This window comes from Vanessa atalanta, chromosome 1 (assembly GCF_905147765.1).
Source record: "Vanessa atalanta chromosome 1, ilVanAtal1.2, whole genome shotgun sequence".
Lineage (NCBI taxonomy): Eukaryota > Metazoa > Arthropoda > Insecta > Lepidoptera > Nymphalidae > Vanessa > Vanessa atalanta.
Window position 1 is genome coordinate 8,081,726 of NC_061871.1, and position 19,148 is coordinate 8,100,873.

The window sequence follows — 19,148 nt, forward strand, 5'->3', positions numbered from 1 at the left end:
AGATCCTTTGAGAAACGCACACAATCTGATGATCTGCACTTTGTGGCCAGTATCTTACCGACAAAAGTAAGTGAATAGTACGTGTACAAGCGTTATTAACTTGCTCTTGTCATTGGTATATGCTCGATTTGTGATGGTCGAAACGCTTAACAAATATTAAGTGCTTTTTTCTTGATAATTTAGATAACGTGAAGTAAAACGAAATAAAAAAATTAATAATAACTTTTATTCCATTATAAACAAATGTTTGATTTACCAATCTCTTAAAACATGAAAAAAGTAATAAGGTGAACTAAAATAATACTGTGTAATCTCTACATTTTCAATGTTTGGAATGTTATTTAGCCTCCACCCAATTACTTTCATTATAAAAGTAAAACATGATATATTATTATTTTGTATAAAATCTCTCATAAAAATTCTATTCTTAGATTACAATATTACCCTAAGTATAAAATAGATTTAAGTATAATTAAACTACCTGGCCAGTCAAATATACAATAACAGAAAATATTAAAATACATTGCTTTCAAAAATTAACATCAATTAAATAAATAAAAGATTACAAAGTTTCCTCATAATGAAAAATTGCCAATTTTTAAGTAATTGCATTCAAAAGTCAAAAAAGTTTTTATCAGTAAATTTCTAAAAAGGTAATTGCAAACACAAAAATTGACAACAATTTAATTGGAATAGTTTTTTTTATAACAAACATATATTAAATTTATTATAATATGAATAGCATATATAATTTTAGAATAAACTTATTTATACTTAGAAATATTGTCATGATTCTTTTTAACTTAAAAATTAATAGTTTTATTATTTTGTATGTGATGTATGCATTTAAATTTAATGGCCAGTATATATCACCCAAGGCACCATATTTTATTTAAAATATCTTATACTATAATATATCACAGCTTGCCCTGCATGAGCGGTTTGAGGTAGCTGTGGAAACTTTTATTGACAGGTTCAGCATTGAGGGGACTCTTCATAGCTTCTTCCATCAGACGCTCGTAAGCACGACCATCATACGCACCGAGCGTTGAGTTTAGGATCTAAAAATATACTGACAAATTAAAGCAAGTTCACGCTAAATAACATTTTTATCTGGCAATTAAATTAATAACTATCAAATGTTTTATAATTAAAGTCAAAAAACTGAAGAGAGCATATCGTTTAACCACCTGAATGTGAAGTTAGGTCATTAGACTCAACCTTGCGCTTTCATTTCTGACACTTGTAAACATATCAACATAAGGAATTATTAATGGTCCCGTAATATATAAATCATTTTAATGTAGAATAATTTAATATGTAAGCATTTTTACCTCATCCCTGATGTCAAAGGCATCAACCAGACCGACAGCGTTGGGGCGTAGTTGTACCAGTAAATCTTCGTACCAGTTTTGAAGCTGCTCTATGTCGCGCTCAGATATCGATGTGAACTGTAAAGTATAAAAAAATTTAAAATACAGATTGGGAGAGAAAATTATAGACCGTCGAAGAACTGAGACATCAGCCGGTCTCGAGTCCATACTGCTCTATGCTGGCGGATATATATGTATGTAGAATAATTTAACTCATGCTGAATTCCTATCAGAGTTGCCGAGTGAGAGACGAATGTATGAATGAGATGTATACGAATACTCTGTAGGGCTTTCCCATATTTGCACCTGCGACGTTTGGCCACGATACGCGTGCTATATACCTATGTACAGGATAATCTCGCTCTCTAAGGCTCATTTCGGTAAAATATAGTAAGGTGAGCACGCACCCGCAGCAGGTCGCCGAGCGTCTGCAGCGCCCAGTACACGACGTACAGGTCGACGAGCTGGCGCAGCGCGCGCCGCAGCGCCGGCGACACGCCGCCCGCGCGCTGCTCCGTCTCCTGGAAGTACGTCGCCAGCAGGATCGCGCGGCAGTGCGCCTGCGGGACGCCGCCGAGCGTTATCTCGTGATTGGTCGAATTATACATATAGCTATAATAAAAATCTGCGTACACCCGGCCAGTAGATGGTTGACGTTTTATCGCACAGCGAAGGTGACGTCATACTGATACTACGAGGAGGTAAGTTTTGTAAACAAGTTATTATACTTATAATGATTGACTGGAGATAAATTCTGGTTCGTAGTCTACGTGAATGCAGTTGAAGCAATAATGTTATGTGTATTTTGTGAATAAGATTGGGAATCTCTACAAGCCAAATAACCGTAAGACCTATCATCGGCCTAATACTCGAAGGGTGCAGAGTGGAGTTTCAAATCCAGACATAGATTTTTTTAATGAAAGTATAAATCAAAATAGCTGTACCTCAGAAGCCGACGTGAGCTGGACAGATGTCATGTTCCATGCGTCTTCGTACGACATGCCGCTTTTCTGACGTTTTTCAATTTGCGCCACACACTGACCGATTTTACTAGAAATTTATTTAAATTAATTACGAAAATTTTGTAATCATTATATAACATAAATGTAATTGAATGGTTTGGTTAGTTGCTATAAAGATTTTTTTTAAAAATATGACGAATACGATTGAATAAAACACTAACCCGGCGGCAACCCTCTGAAAACCTGCAATTATACCCTCGATGGTATTGTCCCAGGGTGGAGATCTTCGTCCATTACGCAGGTCTCCGAGATACGACACTGTGGGCGTCAAAGTGTTCCCACTGACCGCCTGCTGCCACGCTTTGACCAGGAACCTGAAAATATACCCTCATCAATATAATCGTTACACTGACTTACGGCGCTTTTGTTCTGGATCTACTCAGATAAGAAATATCCCTCTCTAGGCAACTGTTTAGTGTTTGTGGCTGTATTAGCCAAAAACACTAAACAGCTGCCTAGAGATTGGTCACCTAGGCTGAAATCGGAAGATACTATCCTAAAAATTAACAGTAACGAATCATTTGGGTATCATCGACTTTGTCTAAAATGTAGTCGAGTCTTTAGCCATTAGTATTTATTTATACTCAATTTTTGCGCTGAAAATTTGAAATTTGAGCGCTGGAGATGATCCATTCCATCAGCGGCTCACCTCGCGGTCTGCAGCAGCATGACGGTGTTCTCGCCCTCGTAGGTGCAGGCGGCGGTGACCAGGCCGTAGGTGAGCGGCAGGTTGGACGACAGCATGTACCCGTGGCCGCCGCACGCGAGCCGGCAGCGCTCCACGCACGCGGCCGCGTCCGCCGTGCTGGCCGCCTTCAGGCAGCACGACAGCGCGTGCAGCTGCCGACACGTAACGCGATGCGGTCACTGAACACCCGCGGGACCGCCTCGTCGGTCCAGTGGCATATAAGGTAGGTAGGTATAGAAGGAGGTAGATGCCGAGGTCCTATATCCAAAACCCAGGTCAGGCCAATAAAAAGTTATTGGGTTTTTCTATCGAAACAATTTCAGTAACATCCCGGAGTTTGAAAGCCGTTGGTCCTGCGCCTGATCTCTTTCCGGTCGAGTCGGATTTGCATAGGATGAGAGTGAAGGAATAGAATGCATCTGTGTTTACGTCGGACATATAATAGTGCACATACTAGTGCACTATATATATGTCCGACGTAGTTGGCCCTCCCTTGAGATTGGCCACCATGACGACATCATCTTACTTTCGTAGCTTCTTCCCACGAGTGTGTAACTGCAGCTGTTAGGTACATTTTTCCGGGTCCACAAGAGGTAATCTATGTTAATCTATGTCAAATTTAATTCAGACATGAATTGAATGAACTCAGTCGTTCTGGCGTGATTGAGTTTGATACTTAACATCAATCTAAACTTTCGCATTTATAATATAAGCTAGTACATAGGATATGAACGATAACTGAAAGCAGTTCACAAGGAAAATTATTCTCAACACACTTTGCACTGATCGATGCGATGCAATAGTCTAAAAGTAATAGATCAGCTAGTACAGGCGCCGTCTCCGTACCTCGGGCAGGCGCTCCATGTCTCCGGCCTCCAGCTCCGCGGTGACGTTGTTGTACATGAGCCACAGCCAGTTGGCGCTGGTGCGGAACGCGTACACGGACGCGATGCCGATCAGCAGCTTATGTTGCTGCGTCACGTAGTCCAGAATCTGCGGTTCTGGCTCGCTGTAATAAACATTAGGATGGAATTCATTCGTGACTATTTTATTTATTAAATATGACAATAATAAATATGTTAAATTTAATATTAAACATCATTCGTTAAAAGCTGAGCTTAAGCTTTTTTTTCTAATTTGCTATTAATATAGCTGATACTCAAAGTTTTTTTTTTTGTAAAATTATTTATTGTTATAATATATTGCATTGGCAATGTTCACAATGTGACTTCTCTTTTGAAGGATACGTTTTTTAATTGTTTATTTTTTATTATTGAGTAAAATATACAATCTTAAATAATTATTTAATATTTAAGATTGTATATTTTACTCAAATATTCAGCGAGTATGTAAATAATAAAAAAATAACCGCCCTGACGATGAATTATTAACATAAAAAATGTTTATAAAAATGATTTTTTAACATATACCCAATTAAATCTAATAATGTTACATATAAAATAATCTTACTTGGGTTTCGGCTGAGACTGTCTCCTCACAGCCGAGTATCTGGTTGCTATGGTAACGGCTTTAGCCATGTAGTTGCACATGTCATTGACCAGCATCACGCGGACAAACATCATCGTACCGTATGTCAGCTTCGAACTCGGAGAATTAACGTATGTTCCGTCCTAATTGGGAACAAATTATCTTTGTATAATGATCGACGAACATTTGAGTTATCTTATAAAATTTACGAAACACTACATGTAAATGTATTTAGTAAATATTAAAGTATTAATATTATTGATAATCAATGTATAAATGAGTTCGGAGAAAAAAGCTCGAGCATAAATAAACTATTATTTTCCACAAGTAATAATAAGACCACCAGGCCTTAGTCATTTAATAAAGTTGAGTATTTTTAGGAATATGTGACTATATGTAAACGTTCTATATTTAAACGTGTTATTGCTCGCCTTTTATTATTATTATTGATATCATTATCTATAATAAAAGAATAAGCACATGTTTATTGTATCGTTTCATTAATTATACACACATAAGGTTTCCTTATTGTAAATTTGTTGCGTAATAATATATACTCTTATAATTAAAATGTAGTTAACAATTTGGTAAATATGATTAAGCCGCAATTTGTGTAGTGAATTACAACGAAATATATTCATTTAAATTTAAATATATTAGCATATTTAAAAAGTTTACTCCGATCCATATCTGAACACTTTAGTTTTAAAATTAATTAAAATATTACATTCAACAATACTATGATATTCTTAAGACTTTCTTAAGGCATGAAATGAAATTGATCATGAATAATTTTATAAATATTATATTGCCAGTACGGCTTCTACTAAAATTCGAGGATCCAAAGATTTGTTCGCGTTCTTATATACTTGTATGTATTGTAATAAGAGTTCAAAATATTCTTAAAAGTGGCTTATTAAAGTCAAGGTTACAGTGTAGTCTTTAATTGTAAATAAAATCTGTACAATTGTATAATCACAATATAGTTTAATTTATTTTTTTAAAAGATTAGAAATCAACTAACAAATACTTTCTCAAAAATAAATATATAATACTATGTATGTACCTACAATCTACATATTTAGTAGCAAATTTAAATGTATATGATTACATGCATAGAGAGTGAACAGACGTATTTTATATATAATTACATTACATTACAGATTATATATAATTATACATTTGTTCACTCACCAGGGCGAGGGCCGGGTGCATCTTTGTTTGAAATATAATCTTTGTCTTTATTTTGAAATTAGTCATCTCACTCACACTGAGACAATTTGTTAGTATAAGCGACACTCACACTAATGCACGGCGATAATTTACCGTGGAGGGGCGAGCCTTCGTGATTCGAGGCGGTAATATAGTGTGATGTATAAAATGTTATTCAAATATAGCTTAACTAGCATGAATTGTATTGAACAAGAGAAGGAATTATTCAAAGTAATATTCGTACCTTGACCTTAGGTTACATAAACATTAACAACTATGAATTTATGAATAATTCTCAAGTCTTCTACGTTCAGTCATAAAAAGTTTATTTTAGATATATTATCATATATTTATTTTTAGGTATTTCTGTAATTGCTATATTTTTTATTCCAACAAAAACCTGTATTTATGTTGATTGTTGGGCCTCTAAAAATATAAAACATTTGTAAACACAAAAAAATGCTAAATATGTATTTAAAAAATGCACGATAAGTTTCCTATACTAATTGAAAGCATTTTAATATTTATAATGTAAGTTATTTCTTCGTACGAAGCACTTTGTATAAATGTAATAGAACTTTAAGTACAGGGCGCCAATTCTAATATCGAATTGTCAATTTGTCACAATCGAATCGACATGTAATTGTTGCCGTTCAGCCATTTTTTTATTATATTTATACAAAAATCCAGTTACAGTTCCGTTGAAGTTAGATCGAAATATAATCGCGTCCGTACCGTAAGCGATACACATATATTCTATTCCAACCATAAGAGGAGAGAAGCCAAATAAACAAAATTTGACAGCAAATTGACGCGATATCATTGGTCGAGAGCTTGATTAATCTATGATATTCACTATGGATTTGTGCAAAAATGGCGTTTTGAAAGTCGACGAAGCTGGTATCGAAAATTTGGAAGTAAAATTAAAGTGGATATAAGTAGGTAAGTGTAATAGTATTGTGTTATAAATAAAAATATATTTATCATAAACTATTAGTATTGAACAATATAGCTGAGTTATTAGGAAATGCATGAAATATAAGGTGAGGTTTATTTTTGTGAGTAATTGTCGTAATTGGATCGGAATAGAATCGGGAACGTATCATAACCGTTATAAGTTAGTAGAACTGTCTCCGGTTGCGTTTATAAACAATATTGTTTCTCAAAATTGACTTTTTGTAGAGGATACAACAATTTAAATGTAGAGCGTTTAAATTTAGTTACCATAGTTATGTACAGATATATACAGATGTATACAGATATTGAGGCTCAATATCAAAGTAATAAGTTTGGTAAATAATATAATAAATTAATTCATTACCAACATAATTAAGCAGAGTCAATAAATGTTTCTATAAAAGTTAAGATTATTTATTATAATAATCGTTTTAACCGAAACCTAGGTACAAATAGGTGTTACTGACCTCTAAGACCTTCGAATTCTTCATTAGCATGTAATCTCTAGGTATGCGCACTTTATCGAAGCCTAAGAATCCGTTGTTTGTTCCGTTCATACCAAGCTTGGCTCCAATTTCGCCAACCTTGATGCCAGGCAGCGGCATGTGATTTTCTTCATCGCGGAGCTGAACAATGAATGGATGGATTCCATGGCATTTTCCTTTTGTGTAAAGCTGGGCCATGACAATACAATAATTCGCGGTGTGGGCCACTGAAATGTAAGATTTTTAAACGGTTATTTTAAAGGAAATATTTAATTTAAAAGTTAGTAGGTCTTGTAAAAAACAAGTATTTTTGGCTCTTTTACAATTACTACAAAATAAGACATTAGGACAACCGTATGTCATGTCTACATCTTTACGATACATGCCGAATCTCTTCAGATATATAAAAAATATAATAACAGATATACGATTTTTCTTTTAAAAATAAGCGTATGTGGTTTTGTTACTCAATAAACTTTCTGACGCCAGAACGGTGATCAAAATATATAATTATAATATACAATAACGAAAGGAATAAAAAAACGCTTAAAACTAAAGTTCGTATTTATTCAAAATTGTATATTGAATATTTAGTTTAAAATTAAATGCTATGAATAACCTTTGTGTATAAATTAAGTAAGTATATAGATATGTTTTTGTAGGAAACCAATTCCGTGATAATAATATTATTCGGTAAGTTTTTAAAATAATTACAATTTTTTTATCAATATTAATCTATTCGAAGGAAAAACTAAACTGGATAGGGCGCTTTCGTAACGAACGTAGGCAAAGTACTATTATTATATTTCCCAATTTTAAGTTGTCGAAAAAACATGAACATAACATTTAATTAAGCATTTAGCAGTTTTTGGTAGCTATTTAATTTAAATAAAGTAATTCTAAAACATATTGTATATTCATATTGCGGTAATGTTGATAGTCTTTCAAAAAATATATTTCTAATTGAATTGAACGTAGTTAATAGTCGTTTCAATTTTATTTTATTCTGTTTAAGTTAAGCTCCGGCTGTTAAATATAATAATGTAGTTGTCACATATGTAAATGTAATGCTATACCACCGGGTAGCTAAATTTAATTGAATCCTATAAAATTAGGATACTTGAATAAAGTCTGTTTTGATTTATATTTTTGATTCATTTATCAAAAACAATATACGATCAATCTAATAAAATACCTGTATATTTTTAACGCCTGTATCCTTTAACCCTATCCACACCAGTGGTGTCTATTTAGTCAAGAATACATGCGTGTATAGCCTATTCCAACTTAAAGAGCACAAAAAGCAAATACACATTTGACGCGATGTCATTGGACGAAAGCTTGAATAGTAATGTTATTCATTATTTGGCGTTTTGAACGACGAAAAGAAACTATTATGGGAATTTTGGAAGCAAAATTAAAGTGTATATAAATAGTTAAGTGGAATAGTGTTGTATTATAAATAAAAATATATAAATCCATAATTTTTATTTCTTCGATTGGAATAGTAGTATTTTTGCTTTTGTAGTTATTTGCTTAGATAAGTTTGCTTTCGTATCTCGATAGATTATTTATAATGAATTATTATTTATTCGCTGTAACAATATAATTTGAAAACTGGACATTTACATACGTTTTATAAGTTCTAGACATTTAAAATCTGACTAGGCTGCTTCTTGTATGATATTCTATGTCTGTTAAAGTATATGATATGCTTTGCGTATTTATATATATGTTTGTGTATTGGAATTTCATCTTTACTAATATTATAAATGCGAAAGTTACTCTGTGTGTCTGTATGTCTGTTGTTCTTTCACGGCCAAACCAATGAATCTAAGTTAATAAATTGGGTATAAAGCAAGTGTGAACTCCAAAACAAGATATAGGGTACTTTTTAAGTCTAATACTTGACGACCACCCCTTAAAACACGAGTGAAGACGCGTCAACTATTTGAACTATATATATAGTTCAAATATTAGACGCCCGCGGCTCATATGATTGTATTTATCTAATCAATACTTTCTCAGTTTATCAATAAGAGTCTAAAGGTTGTCTGGTTGAGACCATTTTGTTAGCGATAGGACCGCCATTGTACGGTGTTGCTTTTTTGTTTAAATGTGATTTATTCTTGGGAAAAAATCATTTACAAATCCTTCAGAGAATTACAACCCTGCTGTAAATATACAAATTATATTTATATATTTTATCGAATAGTGATAAGAATTACTGATTAACTAATTATCATAGGTAAATGATTGATTTTCTATTTGCTACGATTAATACTAGATAACGTCTGGGAATTATTTTAATCGAAACAAGATTATTAAACATTAAATTGTACAATAATATATTGGTCTCTGTATTGATATGAATTCTCTGGAATTTTCCATATCATTCCATATGTATGTCTGTATTATATGACTAGGATGGATTATACTTATTTCAAATTTAGTATACTGTACACTTTCTTATGCTATTGGAAATATAAAATTCTTTGATACAAATTATTTATAACGAGTCTCTGATAGATTGTAATAGTTTTACTAAGTTTTTATATTTTAGAAAAATGAAACATATATTTTTGAATGTCTTATCTTATTATAACAAACATAAACGGTTAACATACGTAAACTTTAATGAGATTTGTATGCAGTAGGTAATACTTGAATATAAATGTCATAAAAACTTGCATGGTTAATTTCAATTTTTAAATATTTGTGTTCTGCTTATTTAACAGTAACTATATACATCAAGAATATTAACATTGTAGACAAGTTCATTGGTGTTTTGTATAAATTAATCGAATGTTACGTAAACTATGAACGCGATAGCAACAAATTTGATATATATCGCTTTAACTTAACACATAATCTAATTATCAAAGATTTTATAAAAAAAATAATGTTAAACAACGTAATTCAATGTCACATAAGTATTTATCACAAGCTCTTAGTAGTAACTTGCAATGTTTGTTTGTTTAGTTCAAATCTTACTGAATTAGAACCAATTTTCCCCCATTCTACGGATTTGAAATTATATATATCGGAGCGTGGTTACTTTAGTTGTTAATTTGGATAATTAATGAATCGAGTAGTTGGCAATAATGTTTGATGGCTGATTTACTTATAAGAGCGGGTCACCCCGAATGGAGTTGTAAGCGTCATGGCAACGCGAGTCGTGATGTTTTGACAAGCTTCTCGAATGCGATGGTTGCTTGCAAACCCATTTGCTCTTAATCGAGATGAATTATTGTAATCCTTTGATATTATTGCGGTGTACGATTATTGTATCAATTAATACAGTGATTAGACGATATTAAATACGTTTTATTTTGTGAATATCTCCATTGCACGCCCACATAGTCTTCCAAATGTCGGATCAATCCCGAACACAACTGTTCGGCATCCTGCTTCTCCGACATCAGAAGTGGGATCAGAACACATATCAGACTACGCAGGCTCACGCAGCAGGCTACGAATGCCACAGCTCAAGCAAGCAAGAAATACAAAGGACGTCTCGAAGAAAGCATCCGCGCTGACGTGTTTTTCCTGCGGCGAGCGAAGCCACATATCGACGCGTTGTGCGAAGAAGGGAAAACAAAACAAGCGAGCCGGTTATGAAATGTCGAGTGGATATCTGCACCATGAAGCCAGCTCTAGGTCTATTTTCTATTAAAAACGGTGGGCAGTTTTCATTTTGTTTTGATTTCGGTGTTAACAAATTACTTGGTAAGAGAAAGCGTAGCATAGTGACCCTACTAGAGATTGACTTGGTGACAAAATTGGCCTTGGTGGCAAATGACAGCCTTGGTGGCAAGAGATTGACTGAGTGGCGTACATAGACCTTGGTGGTCTTGCTGGTCGCTTACCTTGTAAAGTTATGCTGCTAGAGAATATTATGCTATTGAGATAGCATGGAAGGTTATAATATTCATCGTGTGGTGGTCAGAATGGCCAAGCGTGTTATGATGTGTACATTTGTTGTTTCATTGTTTACAGACGAGGAGGTTTACAGCAACGAGACACACGAGGACGTGTGATAGTTCAGGATGGCCGTATCGGAGCGTGGTTACTTTAGTTGTTAATTTGGATAATTAATGAATCGAGTAGTTGGCAATAATGTTTGATGGCTGATTTACTTATAAGAGCGGGTCACCCCGAATGGAGTTGTAAGCGTCATGGCAACGCGAGTCGTGATGTTTTGACAAGCTTCTCGAATGCGATGGTTGCTTGCAAACCCATTTGCTCTTAATCGAGATGAATTATTGTAATCCTTTGATATTATTGCGGTGTACGATTATTGTATCAATTAATACAGTGATTAGACGATATTAAATACGTTTTATTTTGTGAATATCTCCATTGCACGCCCACATAGTCTTCCAAATGTCGGATCAATCCCGAACACAACTGTTCGGCATCCTGCTTCTCCGACATATATGTTGAATCAGTTGCGATGACATAATTGTTTATGTGGAGTCCCAAATAACAAATTTGTCAGTTTATCGCAATCAAATCGAAACGTAATTGTTGCCGTTCAGTTGAGCATATACAACAAACGCTCGAGTTGTGGTTCTGTCAAAGTTAGTTAGAATAGTCGAAGTTACCCAGAAGGACTTGCACATAACTCTACTATCAAAAACATAATTATCTGTTTTGATCCTAACATATATTAAAAATATAATTTGAAGTTACATTATGTTAGGTCCAACAAAAATAACAATATTAAGTAATTCTACAACTTAAATGATATGGGATTAACTTTGATTGATTGTCTTATCATATTATTATTGTCTTAGCGTATCAGCACATTATCTCTATTTTAAATTAATGGTTTTCAAAAATATTTTTTTAGGCAATATAGAAATTACTACTTCGCAATTTGAATTTCTGACAGATTAAGACAACAATTAACATAATTTACACAAAACAATTAAAACAATTACTACCGTAAATACTAACGGCAACAAATACGGTTTTTATTCTAGATTCCAAAGCAAAAACCGAAACAAGTCCAATGAAAAATGATCGCTGTAGAAGAAATAAGAGAAAAATTTACATTAACAATAAATGATAAATTATAATTCAAATGGCATTTTTATTAAACGTACTATAAAATTGTCTGAAGTCGATGCTAAACGGATGATGAGCTAATTTTGAATAAAGTTATCGGGAAATGAGCGAACGTCACAAGTGAGTGTTAATAAGCTGCATTATTATACCCTGCTCCATTGAAGAAGGAGAAAAGGTAAACAAATTTCATGCGATTAATTTATTTCAAGAATCCATAATGTACAATACGTACAACGGATTTTATTTAATGTATTGATAAATGATCATCAATCATGTTAAAGTAGTTTATTCGTATTTACTTATCCTGTAGTTAGAATTATTGATATAGTACAACTAAGAATGACATAAGGGTGGTTAGCTTCACTTAATATAGTTGTGAAATGACGATTCAAAAGTGCTTGCAAAAGCCTACTTGAATAAAGTTTGTTTTGATTTAGATTGTAATTAAAAAAAAAATCTAATTCTGTTGACACGTTATCGAGAAATAACATAAAATATAGGAAAATCATACATTGACGAGTTAAAATAATATGATTTATCCAAAAAGTTTTACATTAGTATTTCTGGTTAGGTGCACATGTGTCAAGGCGTATTTGTGTTTTGGATTACGTTGATTCAATTCGACTTACGTGAATTGAGTTGGACTCGATCTCGATACATCGGGGAAGGATGGCATCGCAACTATAATTAATTTAGTATTTTATATGTTTGCCTACATTTCCTTGTATAATAGGAAAATATTTTGCACAAAAGAGATATATATTAATAACAGTAAGTAATAAATTTATAACGTAATTTGTTAAATATCTGAGCTTGATATATTAGGTACCTATTTTTTGTAAGCAAGATTGTTTTTATTGAGCACAATATGTAAATTTAGAAACGACACATTAGGTCCTAAGGTTGGTAAATTATTGTTAGTAAGTTGGTATATCTATGGACAGTGGTGACCATAAACCATTAACCCTCAGATGGCCCCTTGCTTGTCCAATCCTTGTTTCAACCAAAGCGGACGTTAAAATAAATGCAAATTAATATTTTCTGACAGCCATCTCGAATTGCATATATTATCTTGCAGACAAAAATAAAAATCCTCTTTTGTTTGAAATTTTATATAATGTAATTAGCATTGTAATATAGAAGCATTAATTTATAATATATAAAATACGAATTATTAATAATATAATCAGAAGATTTTGTATACTTATTTTAATTATTTAGGTTTAAAATATATCATTTTCAAAAATCAAGCCGTAATTTCGGCTTGGTTTTTGATTGATGATTGTCTTGGTAACGTTGTGAATTAACGACAACTTAATTCATTCTTTGTAATTTCTTCATAACATTTTTGATGACGTCATTGCAACATCTTCATTCATTCATTTTCTTGCATTAACGTTAACCATAATATAATCAGAGGTGTTATATTCCTTGATGTTTTAATACACTGGCTAACTCACAAGTAATTAATACAAGTAATTATTCTATCTAAATCTCATTCTCTTTGACTAGTATACGTAATATTTGTGCAGAAAGCTATGTTAGTGTAAGATATATGCTAGGGGTCTTTGTAGTAATAATCAGTTTATAGCGTAAATAACAACTAAAGAAGACTATGAACTCGTTGTGATAATTATACAAAGTCCTACTTTACTAGAGGTCGAGATATAATATGAATGAAGTCTTTAGATCTACTCGTCCGATTGGAATATTTTTATACGTTAGATTATCCATTTATTAAGTAAGGTATTTTTTTAGGCTATTTTTAAACGTTATAACTGTTTGGAGCGCAGTGGTGACCATAAATGTCAAACAATGTGGTAAACTATACGAAAGACTGCATAACCGCGGGGGACAGATAGTGTTATATAAAAGTATATTCCTAATAGGAACATGGAATTTATTTCATAAAGTTGTAAAAATTTTGACAGAAAGCCGAAAACAATATTAATAATCGGAAATTAAACAGATTTTCATCGTTTCACGTACAGACTATACATATATTGTGCATGAGATGTTAAAATATATAATTTAGCAAAAAAAGGCGGTAGTTGCGATTTGAATTCAATGTCAATGATTCGACGATGATTGCGTGTTACTTCGCAAATAATTGGATTTTAATCACTTTGTACCATTTTATTGTTTTATTTTACATTACAATTAAATTTTAACTATTATTATTAATAGCATCTACTGGAGAGATTCCTCCTAAGTCCAAAATTACATTGACAGTCAGTCAGTGCAATAATTTGATAACACTAACTAGTTGGAGAGGCTATTTATAAAAGTTTTGATTCGATTGTAAGTTTATTATTAGTTAGTTAGTTTAATAAAGTTAATTTATTATTATTAAATAATTAGCTATTAATTTTGACTAATAATGTTATTTTCCTCTCTGTAGTTGACTTTTTATTTGTTTTAGTAAATGAATCAAATTGAGGTTGTTCTTTTAATGAAAATAAATTATATTCATACTTACATCCGCCGGGCCACCATTTGTAGGAAGTGAGCGTGGGACTGTGGAGAACAAACTCCTTGGTGCTAGGATCATATGTGGCAGTGGTCTCCAACCCACGAATAAAAGTACCGTGTCCTAATTCCGTCTAATAAAAAAAAAAAACAACTTATTTAATGTGATCCATATCATACATACATGAGGATAAATTTATAATAGCATCAAGTTACTAAATACATTCGGAATTTAATTAAACCGGTTTAGTTAATACTTGGCCTGTAATAATTAATAGTAAAAACGTTTGTATAGAAAAAAAATAATTAATAAAATAATCAAGATAAATAATACCTGCGCATAAGTTCCTATAATGTCAAGATTAAAGGCTCTTCCAATCCAGTAGGCTTGCTGTTCGACAGTTCCTTGACCCATTACAGTCGGTATAAACATCACATAGTGCAGTGTGAGAGGACAACCGTCGCTCAATATCGCAGAACCTAAATTGCCCCCGAGTACTGCCCTAGGAATTCATAAAAAAATATTTTTTAATACTAACAATATATAATATATACCTTGTACATTTATATTATCATACTGTGATGATATAGCGTTGAGGTGTAAATTGGGCAAGTGGAGGAATGTCGCGGATTCAGACCGTGCGATGTAGGTTTATGGTATTCGTGTGTTGATTTCTATTTAAAAATACATTTGTAATCTTAGGTATAAAAGGAACATCGCGAGAAAACATCCAAATATTATTAATATTTTGAATGTTATGAATTTGCCAATCATCTCTATGTTTTTGCGCGACACTTGACAATATATCGACGGTTCCCTATAAAATAAAAACCTATAAAGTGAATAACAACGTTTAAACGTAAAACTAATACGAATTTATAATTAAGAGTAAAATAATATCTCAGCCAAGTGTGACCAAGAACAGGCATTAGTTTTTTTTCATTATGATATGCATAATCACATTAACTCCATAACTGTTTTGGAACAGTCAAATCGCAATGCAATTATTTATCAGCGGATATGTTCTCGAATATTTATTTGTATAAATACATTTTAACATACTTTAATTGTATTTATAAAATAACTACTGTGCTGATCGTTACGAGTTGTATGTATATGAAAAAATAGTTTATTTTATCTCATGAAAACCTTTTCATGTGACTCGAATAAGGAGCTTGATTTCGATTTGTGATTATATCACTTTTTACTGAGTATTACAATTATTTGTTACATAGTTTGTAAAATTTTTCGCGACATCGCTAGTGGGAAATGCTACAGAAAATTACTTTGATATATTAATTTATTTTTTTGGAATTTCAATAGTGTTTGTGTTGACTGAAAAAAATGTTCTCTGTATGTGTATCATAGTAACGGCGAAGACAAATTTGGATACTTACTCTGATTGGCTGTGCAATGACAATAAAAGAAGTTGTTGATAATAATGTATACTAACTTAAAAAAAAGAGTTTATTTGTTTGAATACGTCAATTTTAGAATTTACCTAAACAATTAAAAAAAACATTTGTAGTATTTAATATCAACCAGGCTACGACTAACGGCCACCAATCTTGGGAACTGAGTTGTTGTTTCTCTTGTGCATGTATTTACATTGGCTCACTCACCCTTCAAACCGGAACTCTATAAGTGTGGTACCTACCCATGTGCACAGAGTCAAGTAACCAATTTCAAATAGTTACGAATGTTGCTCTTAGATTACGGAAACTCTTAATTAAATCTGATCTGCCAATTAATGTTATAGACTAAGGCAAGTAGGATCAACGGCTTCTACAAAAAATACAATCTTCTTATTCTAAAACTTGACAAGAAAAATAAATAACTTAAATATATAAACTTATGTATGTATAACAAAAATTCATGTAATTATATAATCAAAACGCGCTCGTTTCGTAACATATTAACTAAGTCAGTGGCTCTTGTAACCCAGAATAGTTGCTCTGAACGCACCCATGACTGTTGAATACATTTCCTACTCACAGATATTTGAGCCGTTTCTTAGAAGGTATCACAATAAGAAATTCATATCACGACTACATAGTTATGTTAACATTAATTGTTATGAATGTTAATTTTTTTAATCATACATTGTATCGTTTTTGCATTCTGAGGACCAGCTAGTCCTGATCGCACGACGCGAGGTGTTTTTTCAGTAAAATAAAGAAAAGGGTTATTTTTTATTCAGAAATTAGTACATATGTATGCGTGTGTGTCTGTTTGTGCAAGCGTCGAAATAATCAAAAACGCAAATTTTTCATGTATACTACTTCAAAAGACCCCCCCCCCCACCTTATGGATTTAGAAATGGATTAATGGGAAATTTTAGTCTTCCCCAACCGAACATCAACTGTGGTCAACGACGCCGACCGGGATTTTACAAAAAACATTCCAACGTTTTTCGTAAAAGTATTAAAAACTTCATAATTAACACTTTTAATGCAAATCGACTATGTAACACAGCTTAAAATAAAGAAATATGTAAAAAATAGGTGGTTTCTCACCATATTACAATTGTGTCTCGGAGTTTAAAATTATACAAGTACAGTTGACTAAGGCTTTAAAAAATCAGTTATAACACAAACACCCACCTAGAGATAATGTAAGCACTGTAAATAACTTACATATAATTTTCCATTCCAGCATTCTCTTCCTCCTGTAATTTCCGAATCATCTTAAATAATAGACAAGCCTTTTTCACAGCCAGTTCATACTTCTCCTTATGACTTAAATATACCGATGGTACATCGTCATTGTGAATGTTTTCTTTAAGAGCCATTTCCTCTAAAAACCAATTTATAATTCATGTGTTTGTTAAACTTGATGATGAAAGTTATCATATGTCATAAAAAATTCTAGGTCCCTGTTCGATGTACACTGACTTACTCACCCAGTAACATAGTGTAATCACAGGCTTTAAAGATCTATAATTATATCTCATACTTGGAATGATTATTGGACAATTGTTTATATTTCAATGCCACAATCTATTGGCAAAGGTACCACTTTCGATCCAGTTAATGTACTTTTTTTTTTTTCTTATAATTTAGTACTGACTTAGAATACCAAAATACACAAAACATAAATACAATTAAAAAATTATATTTTATTTAAATTATATTTTAATATATTTTGATTGTATTGAAAATATTTAAATTAAAAACCTGCCAACTTAATTCTAATTACATATAATTATCCGTCAATTAACGAGTACTTATCTCTTCTTAATACTTTCAGACCCTGTATAAAGTGTTAAAGAAATGGCTTTACATTTGTGCTAGTTAAAAGAGTATATAAAACATAAGAATCAATTAATCACTAGACTTTCCTTGAAAACAAAAGCCATTGTGAATTTTGGTTTGATGTTTGATATCAGTGAGATAAGTTTTTGTATATTTGGAATAATTAAAAAATTACCATGATAACAATTAAATAATTAGCGAGATAAAATTGATCAGGATGTAAAAATATGATTGGGTTTCAAAAGATAATTCTTTGCATGATATACAAGTATATATAACATTCAACATGAATGTCTGTGTTGAACTTGTTTATAAACTTAAGATAAAATATCAAATCAAATTATAAACTTATTGGAAAGTCAACAAGAATTTCACAACATTGTAGCAAGGGTAAATGCCACTAAATTGTCACCAACAAATTATTGGTTGAGCCACGCAATTTACTTTGTGGACTTGCATTTAATTTTTTTAATAACTTTAATAGTAAATTTTCAGTAAAATATTTTTTATTCACATAGAATGTTTAAAAGTTTCATATGAAATATTATTATAATTTCTAATTTAAAAGAATGATTTAAACTTTCTAAATCTAAACTTAACTATTATGTATATCATTATCCAACTCATTGTGTTTAATAAATAAGGCACAGTAATTGAGAAATACAAAATATAAGATAAGACAAAGTGTAAAAATCACACTTAATCTCTAACAGTTTACCTCTTTTTTTTCTTTCCTCAGTCTTCTCAACACCTCCATCAATTAAATTTGTTAGTTCCGTTACATCAAATGTGCATTGGTCCCTTTCTTTTTGTAAGTCAGGATTTATTTTTGTCGACATTTTAAAAAAAATAAATGTTATGTTTTTCAATATTAAATGATCCGTACGAAGAGCAAAAACAATTTAAAAACACAATGCAAGTACACAACACTGTGTCCAAACACCGACTGAATTATAATTGATGTACAGACTTGTCGAGAAAACTTGTTTGTTGAAACACTCAAACCAGTTTGCAACTTTGCATATAGCACAAATATGACGTTTCGCGCAATTAGACTTTAAGCTGATTGCGCGCCTATAATTGTATATTATCTAAAGGGACATTGGCCTGAACCGTGTTTATCTTA

General features: G+C 32.1%; 1 protein-coding gene across 1 annotated transcript; it reads right to left on the reverse strand.

Annotated features, from left to right (window-relative positions):
* Positions 1 to 208: 208 nt before the first annotated feature.
* LOC125064732 (probable peroxisomal acyl-coenzyme A oxidase 1) lies at positions 209 to 19,059 on the reverse strand. Its single transcript, XM_047671925.1, has 13 exons — positions 18,741 to 19,059; positions 17,405 to 17,564; positions 15,102 to 15,270; positions 14,778 to 14,901; positions 7,208 to 7,452; positions 4,554 to 4,714; positions 3,930 to 4,092; positions 3,045 to 3,235; positions 2,557 to 2,709; positions 2,318 to 2,423; positions 1,781 to 1,933; positions 1,335 to 1,451; positions 209 to 1,061 (listed from the first exon to the last, which is right to left on the reverse strand). The coding sequence occupies exons 1-13, from the start codon at positions 18,859 to 18,861 to the stop codon at positions 918 to 920; spliced, it is 2,007 nt and encodes a 668-aa protein (XP_047527881.1). The 5' UTR covers positions 18,862 to 19,059; the 3' UTR covers positions 209 to 917.
* Between the last annotated feature and the right edge of the window lie 89 nt (positions 19,060 to 19,148).

Coding starts and splice junctions, on each gene's coding strand:
- LOC125064732 (XM_047671925.1), bottom strand. CDS start 18,861: ATGTCGACAAAAATAAATCCTGACTTACAAAAAGAAAGGGACCAATGC. Junction 14,902..15,101: donor TTATAGGAACTTATGCGCAG/GTATTATTTATC, acceptor TTTTTTTATTAG/ACGGAATTAGGACACGGTAC. Junction 1,452..1,780: donor CGCTCGGCGACCTGCTGCGG/GTGCGTGCTCAC, acceptor TATACTTTACAG/TTCACATCGATATCTGAGCG.